Genomic DNA, 24,894 nt, shown 5'->3' on the forward strand with positions numbered 1-24,894 from the left:
ATTAGCAAGAAGTGTATGGGGCTGTTGCCAAGAAATAAACCCACAGGTATGGGTCTAGAGTAAAAAACTCTCAGTTAGGCATAACTGAAAATGTAAAAGTGAGCTAGCAGGCTAGTGTGTACTCAGAACCTGACAAGAGTTATCACTTCTATTTCTTCTTGCTATCTTCAGTTTGAAGCAGTAGGTACTTCAAACAGTGTATTTATGCTGATACCTCAGGGAGATAAAAAAGATGGATTAAAAAAATCAGAAATAGCAATCTGAGAATTTGGAACTGAATCTCTTTATTTAAAAGTAGTATGAACTGCTACTTGAAAGAAAAATGTTTGTAATGAGTAGTTCCACTACCTGTGGCTATGCATAAGTGTGTCCTGGGATGCAGGTAAGGCTTGCTAACATAGCCAGCCTAGAGCTGGGTTAAGTGTGAACACTAGTGGGATGGAAGAAAGAAATGTTATTGGGACTAAGTTCATGTATTAGAAAGTACATCTAATTTCCTCATCACAAAAATGTTATCAGTGGTTCCCCAAACACTATTACTTTACTAAAATCTTTGCTTAACCACAGCAGAATTTTGGAGCAACTTTTAATTACAAAATATTAATGCTGTTTTGCATTAGTAACAGCAGAAATCTCAGTTTGCAAAAATGCTTCTTTCTAGGGAATGTCTTCTGAATGAGTGTTGCCAGAATTCCCATCACTAGCACCTTATTGAGAGTGTACTCTGAAGACAACACCTTAGTCTCTAAAATGACGATCTTTCCCTATAAAAGATGTGTATAGGAGCCTATAGAAGACAGCACTAGTATTACAGCAAACTCTGACAAATAATGCATGTGGCAGTTTAGACTGACAAGAACATATATATGACATGATGGGGCGATAACTTATTAATGAAAAATCTAGAGGTCAGGGTAAGGCATGAAAGCTTTCTCTCTCTCCTTCCTCATTAATACTTGGACTCTTGTTTGCTGTAACATCTCCTGCACTTCCTGTGTCTATTTCATAGGATAGAGCTTTTAATCTCCAATACCCAGTTTCAACCTCACTCTGAAAACATGCTGGTAGAGTTTACTAGTTTTAACTGCAAGGACTTCTCGCACCCTGTAACTCTCCTTTGTTGGTATTTGTTCTGGAAAATCTCTTACCAATTTTTCTTTTATATAACACCAGAAATGCAAGAGTAGATGATTTTTAAGCTTCTTGGTTTGCAAAGAAAATGCCTATGACAGCTCAGTCTGACTTAGATGTGACTTGCAGTTGACTCATCTTCCTTTTCTCTCACAGTTGTTTGGCAAGGAGGTATCTTTGGCTCCAAGCTGCTCGGGAATTTCTGCTAGTCTGCACTGCTTATGTCAGACCCATAGTAAGTATTGGTACATTGCAGTTTGAACATACCAAAGCTGATGTTCAGTGGGTTTTGTAGTGAAATGCACAAAGCACTGTGCTAGACAGACTAATGCACATACTTAGCAAGAACCTAGGACAACTGAGAAGATGACATTGCAAATTCAGTGTATATGGTGTTTTTTTCTGCAAAGAAAGGGAAATTGATAAATGTTCTGTGCAAGAATGAGTATATATAGTTCGTTGAATAGGTACAACTGAATGTATTTTTTAACTACATTTCTGCATTCAAAAATTTATTCTGGAAATTAACACAAACTGTTCTTTATTCTACATAAATAATTTTCTTCATGGAATTTCCTATTTTTACATTAAATACTAAAATACCCGATATATATAGCAGTTATGTAAAGTTTAAGCAGCTTTAAAAGTCGTGAGATTTGGAAAGATGTTTTGCTAAACATAAAAAACACAGCGCAATCCCTACATGATTCTTTACTAATTAATTCTATTTTTGTGGGAGTCATTTTGGACAGTTTAGAATGTATGGGATTTTTGTGAGAAAATTTAGATCTTACCTATGACTCCCATCATGTTTCTCAAACCTTAGCAGTGTCCTGGTTTAAACTAAATCTGCACAGTTCCCTCCTTTGTTTCCCCTCCCCCCCTCACCTTCCCACTCCCGGAGGGATGGGAAGGAGAGCCAGAGGAATACAACTCCCACGGATTGAGGCAAAATCAGTCCAGCAATCAAGGTATAACAGAAATAACTACCGGTACCAATAACAAATCAATGTTAGAGGAGACAAACAGGGAGAGAGAATACGATACCACCTGCCGCCACGAGGCCAGACCGGGAAGAGCGAGAGAGCTTCCCCCCTCCCCTCCTGGCCAGCTTACAGTTGCCTCCCCGAGCCCAGCCCGGAGTGTTAACTCCTTCCCTCCCGGCCAGCTTCCAGTCCCCTCTCCGAGCAGGACGTGCTGTGGTATGGAATACCTCCCCGACTAGCCCAGACCAGGCGCCCTATCTCTCCCTCCTCCCTGGCAGAGCATGAGCTACTGCTGAACCCATGACAAGCGGTGATTTCCATCACTTCTAAGACTTTTGTGCTAAAAGCGATCATCTCCTGTACTTCCAAGCTAGCATAGACGTAGATGGGGCAGCTTTGCTTTTTTGCAGGAACCTGTATCACATGTCTTTCCTTAGATTTCTCAAGTCTATGGCACCCTCATGGTATAGTTACACAGAAGAAAGAAAAACCCTCTCTCAGTTCTTTTGTCATGTAGGTTGTTACAGTTCCTTCAGAATGCAAATTGGCTGACCAAAGAAAGATGTTATCTGACCAGCCAAAGTGCTATTTGCTTAATGAAAGGATAAAAAAAGGAAGAGTTACCCAGATCACAGAAGAATGAAATATGGATGTGAGAAAACATCCTTGGTGTTGAACCTCTCTGAGATCTATTCCATATGTTCATTACCAGCCTGACTCCTGTCTCATCTGGGACTACTTCATCTCTTTTCTCACATATTTCCACACCTCATAAAGTCTTTGCTCCCCTCTTCCATTCCTGGATCAATTCTGCCTTTGCCCAGATACTTGCATGTGCAAAATATTTTATTCTGAAAGCCATTCTGTACACCAGTTGAGAATTTTCAGAAGGTGCTATCACATATTCTTGTCTCTAGACAATAACATCTTATTGAAGTAGAACATGTAAATTTAAAGCTGAAATCTTGTCCTAATTCAGCTGCATGGTAAATGACATTTACTGTAAGGGTCACATGGCTGCATCTAGACGAAGCAGTCTGACTACGACATGTGTGGCAGCCTTCATTTCATCCTTATTCAGATCAAATCCAATGCACAAAAGAAAGCTGGGTCTGTTGCAACCTTGCCTTTAGCCTTGGTAAGACATGAGGATATGTGAAGGTTACTTAGGCAGGCCCTGGGGCTTGGAAGGCTGCATGAGTCCCTTGTTTTAGAAAGCATTTAAACTGAATGTACTTATCATATTACATATAAAATCTGCTATTTTTTGTAATATATCTTGCTAACATACACCTTCATTCCTCTAAACTGTAGCAAGGTAGATCTGTCCTGTTGCATAGAATCTTACAAGTCTCATGTAAAAGCTGTACTTTTGTCTATAAAAATGAAGATCTAAAATTATATTTAAGTATATTCCTCCTCCTTTACACATACATGATTTCCAGAAAAGGTCTGCTGTATACTTACTCTTGTATTGTTTCTTTCAGCTTTCAGTTCTGAAATCTCCTCCTCTTTTTCAAGCAGCTGTTCCCTGCATGCATTTAATTCTTTCGTCAGTGCAGCAAATTCCTGTTGAATAAAATTATATATGAAGTCACTCAAAATGTAAGCACTAGAATAATCAAATCCACATGCATTCTAGAGTGTAAGGATTTAAATAATATTTAGAAATCATCAACACAAACTAAAATGGTATGTGTAAACATCAGTATCTACCAAAACCATTTAAAGTCTAGGCATATCTAATAAAAAGTACCTATGGAAAACATTGACTTAAGTTTAGAAACAAAGGAAGGTTGAAGTTGGTGGCAACAGCGCCCATACGAAGCTATCAGAATCACACCAGAAGAGGAACAGAACTGTCCTATTTGATAGCAACAGAGACAATACATTTTGCACATAATGAAGTTCAACTCAACATATCTGCTTTGCGAGTGCATTTGCCTCTCTGTAAGGCAGCTGTTGCAATATGGCATGGGAGAAAAAACATATTAACTAATCTAAATCTACATAATATCAGAAAAACATAATTAATATGTTTTGTGAAAAAACAAAACAACAAACCAAACCAAACAAAAAACCCCAACCTGTTATTTTTACTTTATATTTGAATTTCAGTATTAAAATGTATTTGGACATTATAGTGAAAGGCTGTGATGAGTCAGAGCAATATTTATATTCGTTAGCGTGGAGTCAGTTTCCTATGAAATAACAACATAAAATGAAACTGGATTGTAACTTGGTCCTGATGTTAAGTTTTATGCAACGCAACTAGCAGGCGTGCTGAAAAACATTTTTTAGTTATCAAAATTCCTAGTAAAATCTCTCCATTTTTACCACTGCTGTTACTCTTCAAGATTAGGCATAGATTTTTGTCTGTAGAAAGTGCAGACACATAGTTGTCATTCCTTTCAATAATGAAAAGGTTTCACTCCTTATGTGTTAGTTTTTGACAGGCATGACATATACTAAACTGCAGTGACTGATTTTATTCTCTACATCAAAAAAACAGATGCTACCTTCCTCATGAAAACAATGGAGGAAAAACCTTTAGAATTAGTAATCATTTGTCAAAAAAAAAAATACGTGTTGATGAACAGCATTGCTACTTAACAAGGTATAGGAATATTTTTAAATATTTTAAGTTCATTTTAGTTTGAGGAAAATAGTCAGTGCACCCACAAGCAGCCAGGGTTAAATTGCAGTCATTCCTAATTCTTCCCCTCCTCCCCAAAGAAAGCAGTTTAAGAAAAAAACATGTCCAGGTGGTTTATCTTATCAACCAGTTGGATAAAGCTGAGACTAAATCTACTTATTTAAGACAAAAGCTAGCAATGAGCTCAAAAGGGCTGGGTTTGCTGCTTCTCCTTGAGTTGTTGAAAGCAGCTTTTATCTGAACTAAAGTGCTGTTCAACAGATGCTTGGTAGGTATTCTTAGGCTCATTCTTTTTTAATCAAGTTTCTAAATAGTTTATGGTATATGGTATTATCAATAATATACTTTAAAGTATTTGGATAGGTTTCAAGTGATATGCTGACAAAGTGTAACTAAGGGCTTGTTTTGTTTAATTTTTCAGTAGCTGGAACTAGATTCACAGTAAACCTCTATGCAAACTGCATGTAAGGAAAGCATTGTTTTGATATTTTTTTTTCACAGATCAGCTGTTGATCATATGTTTCATAACTCCTATTCAGTATTTTTATTTTAAATCCTAGTGATCAAGAACTTGTGAGGCTACACAGCATACTTGATGTTAAAGCCCTTAACAGCTTTGAAAATGAGACTTAAATTTTAAACCTTTTCTCTCACTTCCCAGAAGTATCATTAGAACTCCTACCTGTAGGTCTTCCTCTAGGATTCAGAAACTGCCAGTCCAGAAGTGTTATTCTGTCTAGAACTTTGCTCAAAAACCTTCTGTCCTTAAGGTTATAATTAATGTTACATATCGAATAAAAATATTGTATTTAATAGAAAACCAATGATCTTAATTAAGATTGAAATGGAATTTTGAAGCACAAAAGCACACATACACTTTTTTTGTTCTTCATATTCCCATATGAGAAACTTTATAGGGTTATAGGGTGCAACTCTTGTTACTAATTTACATACAGTTTATACACATGGGTAAGTGTCTATAGTCCTTTCAGAACCTCACAGAATAAACTTTCTGTGTAATCTATGTAGTACATTTTTTATTTACTTTTTCTTATTTCTCTGTATTGTTTTAGTTGGAATTGAAATAGAGATTTTGGAATATGTTTGGGCATTGGGATGGGTGACAAGTGGTAAAAAGGACAACGAGTACCATCCGGTAATTCCCAATTCCATTGTTTAAGTACAGTAAGACAAACCACTCTGGTAACATGCTTTGGTTGCTTTCCTTGGAAACAGAAAAAGATATGAGCTTATCAAACTGTATATTCTTTGCTGTGCCAAGGCAAGCCTGCTACCAGCAGAATAGCTGCTAATGCTTTGGTCAACAGAATCTTAAATAAGGAATGAAGCTTACTTTGCCGAGCAGCATGGAGCTTATTCTTAAGGAAATTTTGTTTGGTCATGAGTGTTTCCTCTTGCTTACTCAAAATTCTGCTTCCAGAGAGTGGCATAACTAACATGGTGTCCTTGCAGCCTTGATATATCTTCAGTTTATCTTCACAGTAACTACTGGCACCCACTTTAGCTGTGCTACCTGGGTCCAGTATTTTATTGTTTGAGTCAGTGGCACAGGCCCTTCAAGACTTTTAATTATTCAGCTGCTCCTGCTCTCTGAAATTCCTGTGCTGTTAATGTATCTGCAGTTCCAGCATTTACAACAAGCAGCCACATCTTCATACCTCTCTTCTTCTGAACTACCAGAGATTGCTTGGTTGTCAAGAGCTTTGACTTCTTTGAATTACATGATGATAGAAAGAGGGCTTTTTTTTTCCTTTATCATAAGCCTTTTCAGGGAAAGTCTCAAAATAAAATTGAGTTTGCCCTGGAGGTTTACAAATGAGTATTTCTGTCACATCTGCTTTGATGAATCAATAATTAGGATAAAACCTCACAAGTTTTTCAACTCATGTTTCCAAAACCGCAGGTAAAACTCATTTTAAATATACTCTTTTTATCCAAGGTGTCCCTGAGATATGAGAAGGCTCCAGGGAATGTATTTCTCCAACAGGTTAGAAGCAAAGCATATTTTTGTTTTACCCAGTTATGTAATCAATAACACATGATGATAACAACCTCTGCCTGTGCAATTCCCTCCCATTCCCAGGGATCCAGGGAATACTGTCATCTGGAATTATTGTTTGCAGCAGAAATCTTGCATGGTCAGTCATACTTTGGGAGCCCTGAAGGTAGTATCTGTTGCATAACTAATTCGATTTGACAGGCACAACTGTACTCTTAAAGCTTATGTAGAAGTTGTATGGCTACATAGCTAATTAAGAACTGAAGTGAATTAAAACTGTATGAAAATTATTCAGCTGACTGTACTGCTTTTATATTATACTATGACATCTGGACACTAACAATTTGTTTTATGATAAACAACGCAAGGAAGAACAATTATTTTTGTCACCTGAATAAACATAATGTCAAGAGCCTACCTTATCTGCTGTTTCATTTTGTCTTAATATTTGGGCTATAAAGCAGTCTGACTGAAAACCAGCTGACTCAAACTGACAGCTCGTCATTTATCCCATGTTTATCTTTAAAGGGAGGTCAGAAGTCTTGAATGCAAATTCAGGAGAAATTTGTAGCCACCGAAAGGACCATTAGGCATGAGAAATAACAAAAAGTCACAGGCGTTCCCTGGTGAGGCACCTGAGTAGAGTCAGAGCAGAGGCTGGAGGGTGCCCGGGAGAAGGGGAGGCCATGGGGACAGGCCTGCTGACAGAGCTGCCAGATGTGCTGGCAGCAGGACTGTGCTGGGGAGACATACCACAGCTCTCTTGCCTTAAATCTCTGACTCTAGGGGCTGGCTTAACAAATGCTGCTTTCTTTGCTTATTGTTCCCAGGAAAGGCCTATGAGTTTTATTTTGTATGAACAAATACACACAAAACATACATAACTAGTCTCCAAACTGAGGGTATGCCTCAGAAATTATGAGACCTCATAGCTGCAACACTCAACTGTTCAGTGCGTGTATAAAGTCCAGTACAGAGGGAACTGAAATAAAAATACAGTCTCTCATCATTCCCCCCACAAAACACCCCACAAAACTACTGAAAGGAGAAAATTTGTAAAACAAAAAAACTTTCAACCACAGTTCATTTCAGGAAGGTCTGAGCAAATTCATCACTGCATAGAGGAAGACTGGTAAGGCTTTATGATTTTTATTCTACATTCCACACAAGCTATAACAGCTCATTTGATTTCCTACAAAGTTAGATGTAACTTGTTTAATATAGAAAAGTAGTATATACATAGAAAAGTAGTATATACCACAGTTCACTCACAGTTTTAATCTCTCATTTATTCTGCTTTAATCCAATCAAATTTTGTAAAAAATATGGTGCTTTCTTTTCTGCTCGTTCCTTCATTGGAAATATTGTTGGAAATTCTCCACACTTTCTAAATGATCGACTATTTATTTTACCTATTTGTGGTTAGCAGTACACAGACTTCAATCTTGTTGACTCTCATTAACAAGACAAAGCACTACAAAATTCTGAGTGTATTTCACTGTTTATCTTCTTAGTACAGAAGAGCCATAACAATAATCCTTGGTTCTAGATTAGGTTGACTGTAAGATTTAAGTATGTGCATTTGGTGTCAATCCTCTGAAATGTTTATTGTTACATTTCTGCTCAAAGTGAGAGTTCATCTGCACTCAAGTTTTAGATTGGATAAGATGTACCCTGATGTATTGTACCAGGACCCAGGTAAAACCAGGAGGTCTGGTTTGGACTAAAATCTTGGTCTCTTTGTTTATTAAAAAAAAAAAAAATTAAAAATCCCCATATTTTCAGAACTGTGGTCTGAGTTAGTCTCTTTAAAAATATTATGAGATACGCATGTACTATGATGCTGTTTCCAGGAGAGTTTTCTGTGCTTCTCCACAAATAAATGAAAGCAAAATTGATTTCACCATTTTTATGCAGTTTTCTTTTAACATCCAAGAAAATTGGCCAATAAATTATACAAGAAATAATATGATGTGGGTGGACCACATCATGTTGAACCTCTAACTCAACTCTAAAACCTCCAATTTAAACTCAGTGTTACTTTCTTTTACTCTTACCATGCTTTTGCAGACAGGGAATAAGGTGCTTTTCTTTTCATGTGTGAACTCCATAATACAGTGGACTTGTGACCCCACACTCTTTTTTATTCTTTGCCTTCCTGTCTTACTCCCTTCCTCCCTCTCCCCTCCTTTTGCTCCAGAAAGGTGGGCACCAACTGAAAATTTGCAATATGTCCTTACTCACACATAAGCACACAGTCACTAGTGGTTGGAAGAAAGAAAAAAACTTTTTAGAGTCTCAGAGCCCATGTTAATATCTGCAAGAATTAAATAATTGCAATACATTGTCATTCAGTGAAAACTGGACAAATGCAGAACTACTGCACAGCTTTCTGTCAAGAAGGTATTCCTTTTTTAAATTCTCTGTTGAATCTACGTCAGATTTTGAATTAAGTCTTGTGAATATTTACTTATTCAGCCATCCTCTTATAGGTAATAGAAATCATCTCAAATTAGTATAGCCTCTCTGTGGATGGCCTACTATTCTGGATGAATTATTTACCATTATGACTGGTAAATTTGGTCTATCATTATCATTATGGTTACAAATTAAAAGAGAGAAAATTGGGTTTTGCTGAGCAAAATAAAATCACACAAATTCTCTTTCAGTACCTTAAAAAAAAGCATCAAAAAAGCCTGTCTTTAGAAAGGACCTGAAAAGAATAACAGAGAACTGAGGATTATACTAGATAAAAGTTATATATCTGATTAAGGCCATTGAACATATTGAACAAATGTGGATATACATATTTTGGTTTAGTTCTGCAGTGTGTGTAACCTTACTCTTATACAAATGTCATCTAAATTCACCAGCTGTGTCATGTTACTTTCACAATTTGTTAGAAGAACAGGAGTACAAAAAAGTATTCAAAATTATATTTCAAAAGTGAAACATAAAGAAACTTTAACTGTTATCTGCTTACATATTAGTTCATGTGATAGCACTTCTAGATAAATTAAAAGATAATGAATGAGAAGAGCATGCCACTATCAAGACTTCTGGTATAATCTGCTTCATTTTCCTACTACAGTACACACTTGCCATCTAAAGATTAATTCCCACAGATTTTTGAAGCCAAAGTGTATCTGCCCAGCAACATGAGTATTACAATGGCTCCAATTTTGGGAATGATTTTCTAATACAGGATTACTTCAGGAAGAAATCAGACACTACACATGAAGATCCGGGCACATATTTGCCAGTTTTCATTTGAAACTTGGGCAGTAATAATATGAATGTAATTCACATGGTTTTAGATAATTGTCAACAAGTAGTACAACCACAAACAATAGCTCAAGTATAACTCTCAAATCAGTACCAACCAGGCAAACACAAAACTGTTTCCTTATTTTCCACAATTAACCTGCAAAATTGTCATGTAAAAACTTTAATTTTACATGACTCCAGCTAAAAAAACACCCAGTAGACATTTCTGGCTTTTTTTTTCACAGTCAATTTCTCTTTAATTAAAAAACTGCTGAATAAACTGTAGAGAATGCTGTTTTAATAATGTTGTCCTGCTCTTGTATTTTTAAATAATTTAGATTTGGTGCTCTGTATTATCTGCAGCATACTGATCACTAAAATTTATACTTTCTGAAGAATAATGTCCACCCAGTCGGTATTGGTTTGTTATAACAAAGCCACATTTAACATTTACAATCATAATAAAATAGAAGGACAAAGGGAAAAAGACATGATAAAATAGACAGCACCTTTTTACTTTCTCCATAAAATTTCCTGTGTTCTGGGAAGCTCTTCAGGTTATGACAACAGATGTGCATTCATAAAAGCCCAGAAATAAGATCTCAAGCACAAAGCAGTAGATACTAAAAATCTAGTCGTCCTTAGTATCAAGCTATAAAACTTGAGGCTTCAAAGGACTTGACAGCCTCCATACATAAAAAGATTATAGATCTTATAGAAGAAGATTATAAAAATATAACCTACTTTTAAATATTTTATTATTACAATGTAGCAAATACAATTTAGCAAACCAGACTCATTCTCCTATATTCATGAACAAGAATGAAAATAATTAAATTGAAATTGGGTTGTTGTTTTCTTATTTTATTTTTTTCCCAAATAGAAAGCAAATGGAAAATTAAAAGGTCTCTTAATTTGCAGTTCAGGTTAGCAAGATCAGTTTGAATAGGTATCACAATGAAGGACAGCATACCCTGTTACTTTGAAAATAGCAATTGTGCCTTCAGTGCTTTGCTCCTGATTGATGGAACAGTGAGGCACACAGAGTCTATAACCAAATTAAACAGCTGTCAGATTATTACTGAAATTGGATGGGCTAAAAAACCATTCATATAAACATCTGTAAATATAAGAAAGCTGAATTTGTAATTCAGATGGGTGAGGTTTAAACAGCTCATAATATTACAGATAGTGTAGGATGAAACTGCAGACTGGCTTACAATGTGTTTTAATTAGTCATATTTCAGAATGTTCTACTACACAAACTGTATTTTGTAGAAGCATTAGTCATGTAAGACACTATGGCAGCACAATTCTCAGAAATGAAAGTGTTAGTTGGGGCTGTAGTGACTTTTTTGTTCAAATCATACTACTGAAGGATGGAAGGGAATCAGCTATATAATAAGGGAAATTGGACCATCAGCTCTTTTTGGTTTTTATTTAATAATCAGTACCTTGTTTAACAGATATTTGTATTCACTTCTAAAAGTTCATAAATAATTTGCAGATATAGTTATGTTTCAGACTGTATTATTATCTTCAAGTGACATTCTTTAACGTAAAGTATATATATGAGTATATCTTGATTGATTAAATATTGTAATGCATCAAAACTGATACTACTCCACAGTTAGAAATCTGTCATCTGTCAGTAGAGACAAAGAACAAAATATGGTCTAAAATGTGAAACTATGACTAATTTATAAATTAATTTTACAGAAATTTGTCGTAAGTATATTTTCCCAGATATTTAAATTATTAAATATATTAATTTGGATATGAGATTGGATCTAAGGAAGAAGTTCTTTACTGTAAGGGTGGTGAGGCACTGGAAAGAGTTGCCCAGGTGTTCAAGGCCAGGTTGGACAGAGCCTTGGGTGACATGGTTTAGTGTGAGGTGTCCCTGTCTATGGCAGGGGGATTGGAACTAGATGATCTTAAGGTCCTTTCCAACCCTAACTATGCTATGATTCTATAAATGGTCACAGAGCAGCAGCATAAGCAAAGACTAAGCTTCTGTACTGAATTAGAAGACTACAACCTCCCACTGCCAACACAGAGTTTTATTTTATATTTATCCTTTTTTCTTCTTTTTTCTTCAAGATTAAAATAAACACAAAGTTACAAATGGAGGGGCATTGTTTAGACCCAGCTGGTAACTCAGCATCATGCAGCTGTTCACTCACCCTTTCCCTTCTCCACCTCTGGGACAGATGGGGAAAAGAATCAAAAGAATGTAAAACACATGAGTTGCGATAAGAACAGCTTAATAACTAAAATAAAATATAGTGATAATAGAAATAATAACATTAATAATAGGAAACAATGAGAGAAGAAATGAAAGCTCAGAAACACAAGCAATGCACAGTACAATTGTTCACCACATGCTGACTGATACTCAGCCCAATCCAAGCAGTGATCAGCCCTTCCAAGTATCTCCCCCCAGTTTATATACTGGGCATGACATGCTGTGGTATGGAATACCCCTTTGGCTAGCTTGGGTCAGGTGTCCTGTCTCTGCCTCCTCCCAGCTTCCCATGCCCTCCTCACTGGCAGAACATGAGACTGAAAAGCCCTTGATCAGAGTAAGCATTACCTACCAACAAGTAAAACACTGGTGTGTTACCAGCATTGTTCTCAGGCTAAAGCCAAAAAACACAGCACTACACCAGCTACTAGGAAGAAAAAGTAACTGTTACAGCTGAAACAAGGCCATTGAGTCACCCTGGACAATATGCAAATTGCTGAAGCACTTTACAGACTGTACAATGGCTTCAGCACATACATGCATGCATACAACTCTCATTATATGGCAGATTGAGGTCAGTACATAGCCCTAAGAAATAACCTAAAATAAATCCTGACAGAGAGGATATATGAAGGGTCACTGCATGAAGTAACACACACTTACCAGTAAATAGAACAGGCCCTGTCTTATAAGGTTGGTAAGGAATGCACAGCTTATTTTGGTGCCAATTCCAGTTTACAAGTCTGGTTGAATTTAAGCATGCCTTACTCACTTTTCAAACTCTTTACCTCTCTAGCTTCAACTTAGTTCTCTGCACAGCATTTTGTTTTTTTCCCAGAGAAACTTGACAAAATACAGCGTGACCCTTCCTTCTCTCTCATTATGGGGAACACAGACTATTCTGCCACTTGTCTCCTTCTGTTCTTCCTCAGCATTATATCATGGTAAATTTTATTCATGATCACTCATTCGGTTATTAATAATAGGTCAACAATTCTGCTATTCAGAACACGTTCTTCCTTCCATGGTAAAAGTGAATTTTTTCCCCTTTCAGAATTTGAGATAGCATACTTGTGATACCATCCATGTTTCCCCATAAAAAGGACAAAACAGAAATGGGCAAACATGGGGATTGTTGGGTTTTTTTGTTTGGTTGGTTTGGTTTTTTTTCAAGTGATGTTTAAAATAATTACTGCAAGTGTGTGTCACAGAAAGCTTTGCTACCTAATCTTCACACAGGCACTTCAGAAGCAGTTGGGCTTGTCTGAAGTGTGACCACCACTTTGAAAACTAAGTCAGAGTTTCTGATCCAGTGCTCTAAATGAAAGTCATACTTCAAACAAGCCCAGTTGCCTTTGAGGTGCTGCTGAGTAACTTTCAGTTTGAAGTTCATTATCCTACTACATTACTATCAATTCAATCATATGTCTCTCTCCTTCACTACCTTGTGTTTCCATATAACTAAAAACCCACAGATTATAATGTTCAGGACAGGGTATATGTGACAGCTTTGAGCTCTTCTATTCAGGAAAGTTCAGTTTAGGATTCCAGGTTCACTGCAAGATCTGAAAGAGTCATATGAAGGGGAGAGGAAATAAAAATTCCCTTTCTAAGGGAGTGTTTTAGTGAAATACATTCACACTCACAAACATACCCATAGGGAATATTAAATATTCTCAGTAGATAGTTTTAAACCTTACTAGATTCAGACTGTTACTTAGCCCTTCTTTAGCACTTAGGCTTCACAATAGCTAACATCAAAGAGAAATAGAAAATATTATTTTAGTAATACCGATTCTCAGAAATCCTGGTGCATTTGTAACATAAATAAACCATGTTTACATTGTACCTCCCCTGTGAAATAGAATGCATGCAGACTCATTCCCACCTGCCCACAGGTATGAATCTGTCAGATTCACTGCAGAGAAATACTTCACAAACTTCTTGGGGTTTTTTTTTGTATAATATTTGGCTTATGATTTGTGTTTCTCCAAGATGTGCCCCAATGTTCAGAAGTTAAAAATAAAACAATCCAAACCAAACTAGCTAACGTGTGTAAAAAGTGCATGTTAAATACATATTTTGCCTTGGGTATATTTACTTACATTGTTTCCAGAAACAAGATCATTATAAAAACGACAAATAAACATCCACAGAAAGGTAAACAACAGAAATACAATGGAAGCAGAAAACTTGTTTCAGAACATGCTCCTAATTTCCAGCTGCATGAAGTGCGTTAGTACTGTACCATCAAAAGTCTTCCCAAACCAGACATATGGTGAAGCTTAGGGTCCCAAAGCAGTTTAGAACATTTTAAAACTTTACAGCTACATGCTTTTGCACTGGTACCCCCCTTCCTGAAGCCTGTGGATGCAAAGGAATCAAACTCAATCACAGCAGTGGAAAATACTTAGCATTTAGTATCTAAAAAGTCAGTCCCTAGAGCAAACCCATCAACTTTTTCAAGCTAACTTAAAATTGAAAAGCATATTAACTTGAAAGGAAAATTTTTACTGTATCTGAGCCTAAAACCACAGGTAGAGCCCATGAGCTTTTGGACAGGTGTCACACAGGCACTCCTTCCTCCACCTCGAGCCAGGATGACTTTGATACCTTTCCCAGCCCAGTAGCAGTGGATGAGATCATGATGCCAAAACAGGACTCTAGGTGCCAGCACTCTCAAATAAGATTGTTAGGTTTAAGTATCATCAAAGTACACATGATGGCAGGCCTATGTAAAACTCCCTGCTTGCCCTGACAAACTGATAATTGTGTAATTAATTAATTTCTAATGGTGATTAATTTGCTCAAACAGCTTATTCTACCAGATTTCTGAATGTGACTAATACCTTCTTTGATGTGCAACTGGGCAAAAGGAGATTAATTTAAAAATAATTATCTGGAAGTATCTCTTCAATAAAACAGAAAACAAATAGAAGTAAACAAAATAAATAAAGGAACCTCCTTTCACACATCAACTATTTGTCCTACCTACAAAACCCCCAAAATGATCATGTGAGAAAGCTGAGAAAAGTGATTACTGCAATGAAGAGGATACCAAAATTCAGTGAAAAGCAAAACCCAGTAGATTACAGCCTTTTCTGAAGAGAATTTCTTGTATTAGTTTAAAGTTGGTAAAACTGAACAGTTGCTTGTTTGCATAAATTACCAATAAAACTCCACAGGGAGCCATTTGTGTTAAATATTTACCTTTTAGTTCCTTAGTAATAGGGGAAAATTTCTCATAATTGTAGAGAAATATTTCAGTCAAGAGAAATGGGACTGGGTACTCCTAATATGGAAAAAAGTAGATACTGAATTAAGGCCACAGCATTGCATTATGCCACTCATACATGAAGATAAACTTCCCAGCCACAAAAGCAAGACTTTTCCAATGTAGAAAATGATACCTCACTGGCTGCCTGTTTCCTAGGGAATGTATGTGCTTTTCTTCTTGTAATAAAAGCAGTGGGACTTGGTTAAGTGTAGTGAAGATAGCAAATAAGTACGGTAATAGTAAAATACTACAGTTTATAAAATTTGATCTAGACATGAAATTGTCTCAGTATAAAACCCTGAAATCTCTGTCATCACAAAAAGGTAATTGACTGGAATATATTTAGTATATAACCATCACTTACTAGTTTACAGAAAATCTTGAATATACCTGTTTCAGGCAGACATCTAGTTTAGCACTTCTGAATTTCTATCGATAAAAAAAGCTGTGACAAGAAGGAGGTGAAATATGATGGAATCCCAGCATGAGAAATAAAGCAGAAGATAACTCCAGAGTTCCCTGTTAGGTGCCAAAATCCACATCCTAGCTGTCTGTCCCAGGTGTGGCCATGCAGTCCGCAACTCAGCTCACCTCCAGCATACACACAGCTATCCACAGCTATCTCACAGTTTGTCTGTAAATTGTCTGTGAACAACTTGGCAGGCAAAACCCCTGCCTGGGTGCTAAACCACATAACAGTTTGGAAAGGTCATGCTTCAGTGTACCTGAGCAGAGCACCTTGTCTGTGTCTTGACCTCCTTGATGAACTGAAAATCTGGCTTGTCAGTCAAAATGCTAGCTGCTTGTGCTATATTTAGTATATAATAATCACATGCAAATTTACTAAAAGTCTTAAAGATACCTACATAGGCAGACATCTATTTTAGCACTACTGGAATGCAAGAAAATCAGTTCCTCTTATAGAACTGAAAGTGGCACCTGGAGGAACCTCTTTTCTTTCTCATCCATTTTGAATCAATTGGGTTTCAATACTCTACACCTGGGTCAGAGCAATCCCAGGCACAGCTACAGGTTGGGCAGAGAAGAGATTCAGAGCAGCCCTGTGGAGAAGGACTTGGGGGTGTTGGTTGATGAGAAAATGAACATGAGCCAGCTTCAGTGTGCACTCACAGCCCAGAAAGCCAACTGTATTCTGGGCTGCATCAAAAGGAGCGTGACCAGCAGGTCAAAGGAGGTGATCCTGCCCCTCTACTCTGCTCTCATGAGACCTCACTTGGAGTATTGTGTGCAGTTCTGGTGTCCTCAACATAAAAAGGACATGAAACTGTTGGAACAAGTCCAGAGGAGGGCCACGAGGATGATCAGGGGACTGGAGCACCTCCCATATGAAGAAAGGGTGAGAAAGTTGGGGCTGTTCAGCCTGGAGAAGAGAAGGCTGCATGGAGACCTCATAGCAGCCTTCCAGTATCTGAAGGGAGCCTATAAAAGGGTGCTGGGGAGGGACTCTTAATTAGGGACTTTAGTGATAGGACAAGGGGTAAAGGGTTAAAACTTAAACAAGGAAAGTTTAGATTAGATATAAGGATGAAGTTCTTTACTGTGAGGGTGGTGGGGTACTGGAATGCGTTGCCCAGGGAAGCTGTGAATGCACCATCACTGGCAGTGCTCAAGGCCGGGTTGGACAGAGCCTTGGGTGACATTGCTTAGTGTGAGGTGACCCTGCCCATGGCAGGGGGATTAGAACTAGATGATCTTGAGGTCCTTTCCAGCCCTAACTATTCTATGATTCTATGAGCTCCTTTTCCAGTCTCTAATATTAAATATTTTTTACCAACTTTATGAATAAGCCACTGAGCTATAGTGGAAGTTAATATAATATATTTACTTAAAATGAAATATAAGTGCCTATATACTAATTAAGCAATGTATTCTAATGTGAGAGAGAGTAAATGGACATCTAGAAAAGGAAAGTTCCTTATTTAAATTCTGGAGTTATTTTTCATCTGCATCAAGTGGCCAAAACCAAGAAGACTAAATGAATTAAAATGTAGTTACAGCATTTCAGTGTTCATTACTCACTTTTAAAAGTTTTTGGAAACAAAACCGAATAAATAAAAAAAAAAAACCAGCCAAATCCCCAAGCAATTGCATTGCAATGATATCAAAAGACTTTCTTAACAACAAAAAATGCAACATGAGAATCAAATGAGTCCACTTTGCAAAAGTAAAGGGGACAGTAAAAGCTATCCTCACAGACATTGTCGTGGTTTAAACTAAATCTGCATAGTTCCCCCCTTTGTTTCCCCTCCCCCCCTCACCCTCCCACTCCCGGAGGGATGGGAAGGAGAGCCGGAGGGATACAACTCCCACGGATCGAGGTAAAATCAGTCCAGCAATCAAGGTATAACAGAAGTAACTACCGGTACCACTAACAAATCAATGTTAGAGGAGACAAACAGGGAGAGAGAATACGATACCACCTGCCGCCACGAGGCTAGCCGGGAAAAGAGGGAGACCTCCCCCTCCCCTCCTAGCCAGCTTCCAGTTGCCTCCCCGAGCCCAGCCCGGAGTGTTAACCCCTTCCCTCCCGGCCAGCTTCCAGTCCCCTCCCCGAGCAGGACGTGCTGTGGTATGGAATACCGCCCCGACTAGGCCAGACCAGGCGCCCTATCTCTGCCTCCTCCCTGGCAGAGCATGAGCTACTGCTGAACCCATGACAGACATACAAGCCCCTATCTGCTGAAATAGATAAATATGAAAATATCTTTCCTTTCTGATCATACTTAACTTTGCATAAAGTTGTACCTCCTGTTTTGCCTCAGGAAGCCTATTCAACTTGATTTGCTCTTTTCCCACAAATTATATTGAGATTTTATTTGTCTGTTATTAAGCAGCTTAAGTAAAACTGTATGGACATGCATGCAGTCTCTACTAGATCTTCAAACAACAGTTTGCGTAAGAATTTCTATGTATGTCTTTCTTTAAATGCAAATGAACAGTTTAAGTATTTTTAAATTATTCTTGAAAGGCCTCCTCCATAGTGACTAGATAGTATTTCATAGATATCTTTATAAAACATTTAAAAAAAATCTTTGTTTTGCTATCAGAGAACTAATAATGTAACAAAAAGAATTATTCATATGACTGATGCCTTTTTCAGCCCTCCTATGTGTGGTGTCATATTTCTGTCTATTGATGAAATTTCTGTATTAGGACCTCTGTATTCCAGAAAAATTGACTGAAAAAGTGAACTTGACAGCCTTCAGCTTTATTATCTGAATGTGGTGTCCTGGGTTCAGCAGTAGCAGTCATTTTTTCTCCTTAGTAGCTGGTGCAGCACTGTGTTTTTGACTTTCAGCCTGGGAACAGTGCTGATAACACCAATGTTTTCAGTTGTTGCTCAGTAATGTTTACTCCAACCAAGGACTTTCTGCACCTCATGCTCTGCCAGGGAGGAGGGGAAGCCGGGAGGAAGCAGAGACAGGACACCTGACCTAAACTAGCCAAAGAGGTATTCCATACTGCAGCATGTCATGCCCACTATATAAACTGGGGACAGTTAGCCAGAGGGGCTAGATCACTGCTCGAGTTAGGCTGGGTATCGGTTGGTGGGTGGTGAGTGGTTGTATTCTCTCCCCTTGTTATTTCCCTTATCATTATTATTATTGGTGGTAGCAGCAGTGGTTTGTGTTATACCTTAGTTACTGGACTGTTCTTATCTCAACCCTTTGGAGCTACATTCTTTCAATTCTTCTCCCCATCCCTCCAGGAGTGCGGGGAGGAAGGCGGGGGTGAGCGAACTGCTACATGGTACTGAATCACTGGCTGGGCTTAAACCATGAGATGTCATCACTTGGACTCATTAAGGAAAGATGGAGATGCATGTACACACTGCTTAACATATCTTTTTGTTCTTCCAAGAGAATTTGCTGTAATTTGCAATACTGCTGATTCTGTGTCATGGATCAATAAACCCCTATAGTGAAATAAAACTCAGGGAAGACAGACAAGGATGATGTGCTCATGAAGCTCAGAAAACAATGTCCAAAGTGGACATAGCTATTATAAAGGCAGCTGAACTTATCTCAACACCTGTATCAGTTGAGTGGGTCAACTGGGTATGTAAACGGCCTACTCTAAAATAATCAACAGAAAGCATTATCTTCCTGAGCCAGACATATCAGCATGGCGGGAGCTGTATTTGTGGCTCAGACCAACAAAGAGTATAAATATTGAGCAAACAGCAAATTTGACTTTGAAGACAGCTACAGGTTTGAGCTGGCTTCAACCTATGTATTCCTTCCCAGCAACATTCCCAGGAATGCCCAGCGCCATGACAATTAGCTTATAGAGAGCAGTAATAGGAATTATGTTCATTATGTGAGTTCACTGTAGCGCATAACTGTCACCTTGTGCTTTTGTTGCAATTTCAGAATATCTCTGTGTATCACTTTTCTAAACCAAAATCCCAGGTAATGTCAAATATCTTCAAACAAGTAAATTTGGTATTAAACAGTAAATCTTTCTTGTATGTACTATCTAAAAGAACCTGGTCAGAGAGTGTTGGGTTCTGATATTCTGAAAACTCAACAGCAGCAATTCAGTAGCTCTCACAGATTCCTTCACTTCTTTAGAAACCGATGTTATTATGTAGGTACATGTGATGAACATTAGTTTATGCTGGCACTATACTAAAGGGACAGATGATGGGACCACATGCTGGATGCAGATTTGCAAAGAAGCTGAATAAAACTAGTGCTCTCAGGGTTTCCAGAAGTCTCTACTGCACTGGCAAACTTCTTAGGAACAACATACGGGTGATTCAGACTCAAAAGCTTTTTCCATTAATTGAATTTGTGTAAGATGAAATAGGTTTTTGTGGTAGCTCCTCATCTTGGGTAAATATTTTTGTTTAGGCCAAAAAAAGTTCCATTATACAATCAGAACAACATCATTTCCAAATTTTTTTAGTGGTCTGTCATCATGGCTCCTCAGGTAAAGAAAAAAAATATGCTATATTTAATACATTGAGGTATCAAAGTATGATAGACTGTTCTGTCTAAATGACTTTATATCCACCAGCAGTGTCCATCCAGGTGTGCTAGAATACATGCATACTTTAAGAGTACATCTACAGATATTACTTCTTATCAAGAAACATTTTTTTCAATGTATGAAACAACTGCAGTTGCTTAAAGACTAATGTATAAAAATGGTACACACATATATATATAGAGAGAGAGAGAGACAGTCAAGATTTGATATGTCTTGTATGAAAGACAGCAAACCCAGCAGTTAAGTACCTCTTATTATGTCACTAAACAGTATGTAAGAGAAAGGAATATACTACAATAGCATACTAGTGTTGTGTATATCAGTTTCTTCACTCAGCTTCTCTCATGTAAACAATTCATAAGAATAAGAAGTAGAAAACGGGAAGTTTATGTGGGAATAAAGGTAAACTGAAGCATATAATGAAGACTGGAGGTTTAAACTTCACAGAGCAACTGCACACAAATTCAATTTTTTTTTTAATTTGTGATAAATTGGTAACAAAATTGTAACCTGAAAATCAACATAATATCTGAGTGATCAATTTCAAATATGTTTCAGTTTATTCTGGAGTTTCAGTTTTATCGCAAGCTTTGCAGTGTAGTTCTACTAAGCAAAAAGATACTACACACTATATTTAGAAATCTTGTTACAACTGTTATTAATAACATTAAGAGGTGCGACTCAGAATTAATAGAGAATTTTGAGATATTTTAGTATATATCTCTCATGAATCATCTATTCTATGTTTTCTGTACAGTTTTAGCATCTCAGTCACTGCTTCTAGATGAGTACTTCTAGAAATACATTTCAGGTCTGATACAAAGAACCAGAAAGCCAAATCAAGTGAATTTTGCCTTTTTTTTTTTTGTTTTTACTAAATGACTGAGGCTTAGAATTAATTACAACTGTATAATTAATACCATGTAATTAAAATGCTGAACCAGTGCAATATACACTGACTGATAATTTTATGCTTCTGAAAGCATCCTCCACATCTATTACTTTTACTAGAGGCAGAAAGAAAAAGTTGTACAATTCACAGTAATTACAAGAAACCAGAAAACATTTCAGAACAATGTAGCCCAGTAATTGAAAAGTTATCACGCACTCAAACAGTTTCAGCTGTAGATTCGACAGCCTTAATGCCAGTTATTGAAACTATGGTTCACACAGGTAATTGTGGGTTTGGAATTCAATGGAATAAAATAAATTATTTCATCACTTTCCTTTCTCATATATTACAAAATACATTAAGTTATTTTCATTAGCATTTTTTATCTAATTAGCATAAGAACAATCAGTCATGACATAAAAGTGTATCTGTGAAAAAGTCTAAGGAGCTGGGTTTTATTCAGTAATGAATAGCTACATAAACAGTTTCCAATTAACAGGGAACCAGAGGGATTAAGCGTGAATAAACCACTTTGCAATTATTTGCTAAGTTTTGGATGACTTTTCAGTTACAGTATTTCTCTAATCTGAAGCTCCATCTGCTTTTGCAATTGTTACTGTGCCCCAGGAAGATTTTGTACCAAGAGAAATACTTGTAAAGCAGAACTGCCTTCCCTTACTATCCTCCCCACAAATGCTGGGTGAAAGGGTGAGTGCAGATTTCCACTCTTCATTCTCTCTTTGTGCATTATTGGATGGCACGTAGATGTTGGTAGAGAATATATTCTGTCTCTGAACAGGATTCTTCTGTATCTAATAGGACTTTCGGTCATTATTAATTATATATGCAAAAATCAGGTGTAATAAAAAATAAATTTAAGGAATTTAAGTATTAAAAATCATTTAAATCATAACATAGACTTTCACTGAGAATTGTTTGGAAGTGTGCAACAAAAAATACAGTATCTCCTTGTTAAGAGTCTTCAGAGTTAGGAATTTGGTTGCTTTCACCTATTTATAAAGTGAGAATCTAAAATTAGGCCTCATGACTACCTGAGAATGACTTCGGGTATAAGTAAATAATAATGGCAAGAGCTTGTTTCACACTCTTTGTGACTGAACTAGAACTAGCTTTTTTTAAGAATGTTTTTTAATTTATGGAGAGATATCAGAAGAATCTAGTAAAGTCTAGTCTTTCAACTGATTTACAAGATTTTTCACTGTTATCCACACAGGAATTTCATTTTTTTTCTAAGTTTTATCTTTGCAATGATCTTTAATGTCTATTAGGTTAGCTATTTGCCTAACCTACAGTTTAAGTTAAGAGAGGAAGACCCCTCGGTGACAATCTATCTTGAGAGGACAGTTCCTCAAAAGATATACTTTGTTTTCTTCATTAAAAGGGGCTGCATCATGGCTTAACTGAACACCAGGTTTTAGAAGGCTAGTCAGGTGAGGTAATTCTTGTCCTAAACATCATCTCAAATTGTGAAAACAGGGTTTGTATTACTTAATTTTAATCATCTATTAGGAGGCTAATTAAGCCAAGACAGCCTTTTAGGTCCCCTTTTTAGTCAACAGAGAAAGACTGATACCTTCAGAAAATCAAGAGGTAATACTGCATCTACCCTCCACTGTCTCTAGACTAGAGGCAACATTATTAAATTCAACATTAAACTTTTGACATGAAAATCAGGAGAGAGGGTAGAAGAGCATTTTATGGGTTTTAAATTTTATCCCCTTTCTTATAGAGGTTGATATATTTCTTTTTGGAGAATAAAAATACTTCATATATAGGTACAAAGAGGAAAAAAAAAAAAAGCTAATCCCGGGATAATTAAGAACTGTAGTTCATAATGACAGCTGTGATCTCAAAAGGCAAGAGTAAGAACATTTTTGTTCAATGGCAGTTAAGGTAATGCTATGGACTTCTATATCTAAATTTGAAATTCTGTGTTTCACCATGCTTGCCAACTCTGTCATGTTATTAGCTTTACTATTACTATCTTCCATTCAAAATGGTACTATATGCAGACTGAAATATTAAAATTGCCTTGGAAAAGTTAAAGTCATACTGAAAATCCAGATGAGAAAAGAGATTAATCGTATGTTACATACTGAGCAAACTTTTTTCCTCTTCATAGAAGGAAGTCTGAAAGTGGAATCAAACAGTACAAATAACAGATAAGAATTTATAATATTGGTCCATTCAAGAAATGTATTCAGAAATTCAATAATGATTCAGAGAGATGCATTATCTTCTAGGACTGTAGTGTGAAGAATTACTCTATGTTCCCTTAAAAGCACAAACTTTCCGGAGAAAAAGATTGTTTTAAGATGTTGATTTTTTTTTCCAGATAGGGAGAACAAATTTCTTGCCAATATCAATTCACACTATTTTTTCTCTTTGCTATTATTTTGTCTATATTGTGCTTGTACTTTGATTATTTGTTCTACCTTAAAAGAACTTCGGTGAGGGAAACGCCTATCCAGAATTCCTCCTGCCTATTCCCCTATAAACATGATAATCTGTAGCTGAAAAATAAATTAGCAAACAGATAACTTCTATATAATGCAGAGACAGAGTCTTTCCACAGCGGCACATCCCAAATTCTCATTAATGTTTTCCAGTTAATGTTTAAGAGTTCAATTTTGGCCCAATAACTTTGCATTACCTGAATACTTTTACTAAAACAAGATAAATGACCTATTATACTACAAGTGAATAATTTGCTTCATTTGTTAACAAAATAGATTTCTTAGTCTGCCTTTCCTGAAGAATAGAATTCATCCCTTCTTCTATTTTAAGTCATGAGATATATTTGTTGAAGCAAGAAAAATTAAATTACCTTCCTTCCAAATTTAGTGTTACACATCTTTATACAAAAATCCAATTTAGAATCGGGTTCAGTGGAATAAATATAGCCTCTTATTGCTTTCCTCAGTTTGCTTATTGCTGTTCTACTGATTTCAACTGACAGGAGCATTTTGCTGTGTGGGAAGCAAGGTAAATGCAGAAGGAACTGTGAATATATTAAAATTTTCTTTATTTAGCTGCATCAGGAAAGAATGACAATTCAGTAATTTTGATAGAGTGAGTTCTCACTTGTAGTACAATATTCATTGACACTGAAACATGTAATGTGAAGTAATCTCGAGATGCACAAGCTTCTGTGGGTATCAAAAGATGAAAATCACATTAGAAGGCTTTGCATTTAAATTACACAAAAATCCAAGATATTTTGAACATACATTAGGGCAGGATATGGTCCTTTGAATGTTATTCTCAATGCTCGTACCAGCAGCAACCGTCATCTGAAAAAGGGTGCAACAGAGATTCTGCTGAATGGAAAACAATTTTATACAGTGCTACAGTATATTTAAACTACACCATGTTAACAA

The 24,894-nt window shown here is 36.8% G+C and overlaps 1 protein-coding gene across 1 annotated transcript in view; it reads right to left on the minus strand.

The window, feature by feature from the left end:
* PPFIA2 (PTPRF interacting protein alpha 2) overlaps nucleotides 1-24,894 on the minus strand; it is a 331,712-nt gene that overhangs the window by 138,075 nt on the left and 168,743 nt on the right. The window contains exons 3-4 of the mRNA XM_031047954.2: nucleotides 24,745-24,807; nucleotides 3,585-3,686 (exon numbers count right to left, since the gene is read on the minus strand). Coding sequence (XP_030903814.1) covers nucleotides 3,585-3,686; nucleotides 24,745-24,807 — 165 coding nt within the window. The remainder of the gene's footprint in view (nucleotides 1-3,584; nucleotides 3,687-24,744; nucleotides 24,808-24,894) is intronic.

The sequence above is a fragment of the Melopsittacus undulatus genome, chromosome 5 (genome assembly GCF_012275295.1).
Source record: "Melopsittacus undulatus isolate bMelUnd1 chromosome 5, bMelUnd1.mat.Z, whole genome shotgun sequence".
In the NCBI taxonomy this organism is placed as follows: Eukaryota; Metazoa; Chordata; class Aves; order Psittaciformes; family Psittaculidae; genus Melopsittacus; species Melopsittacus undulatus.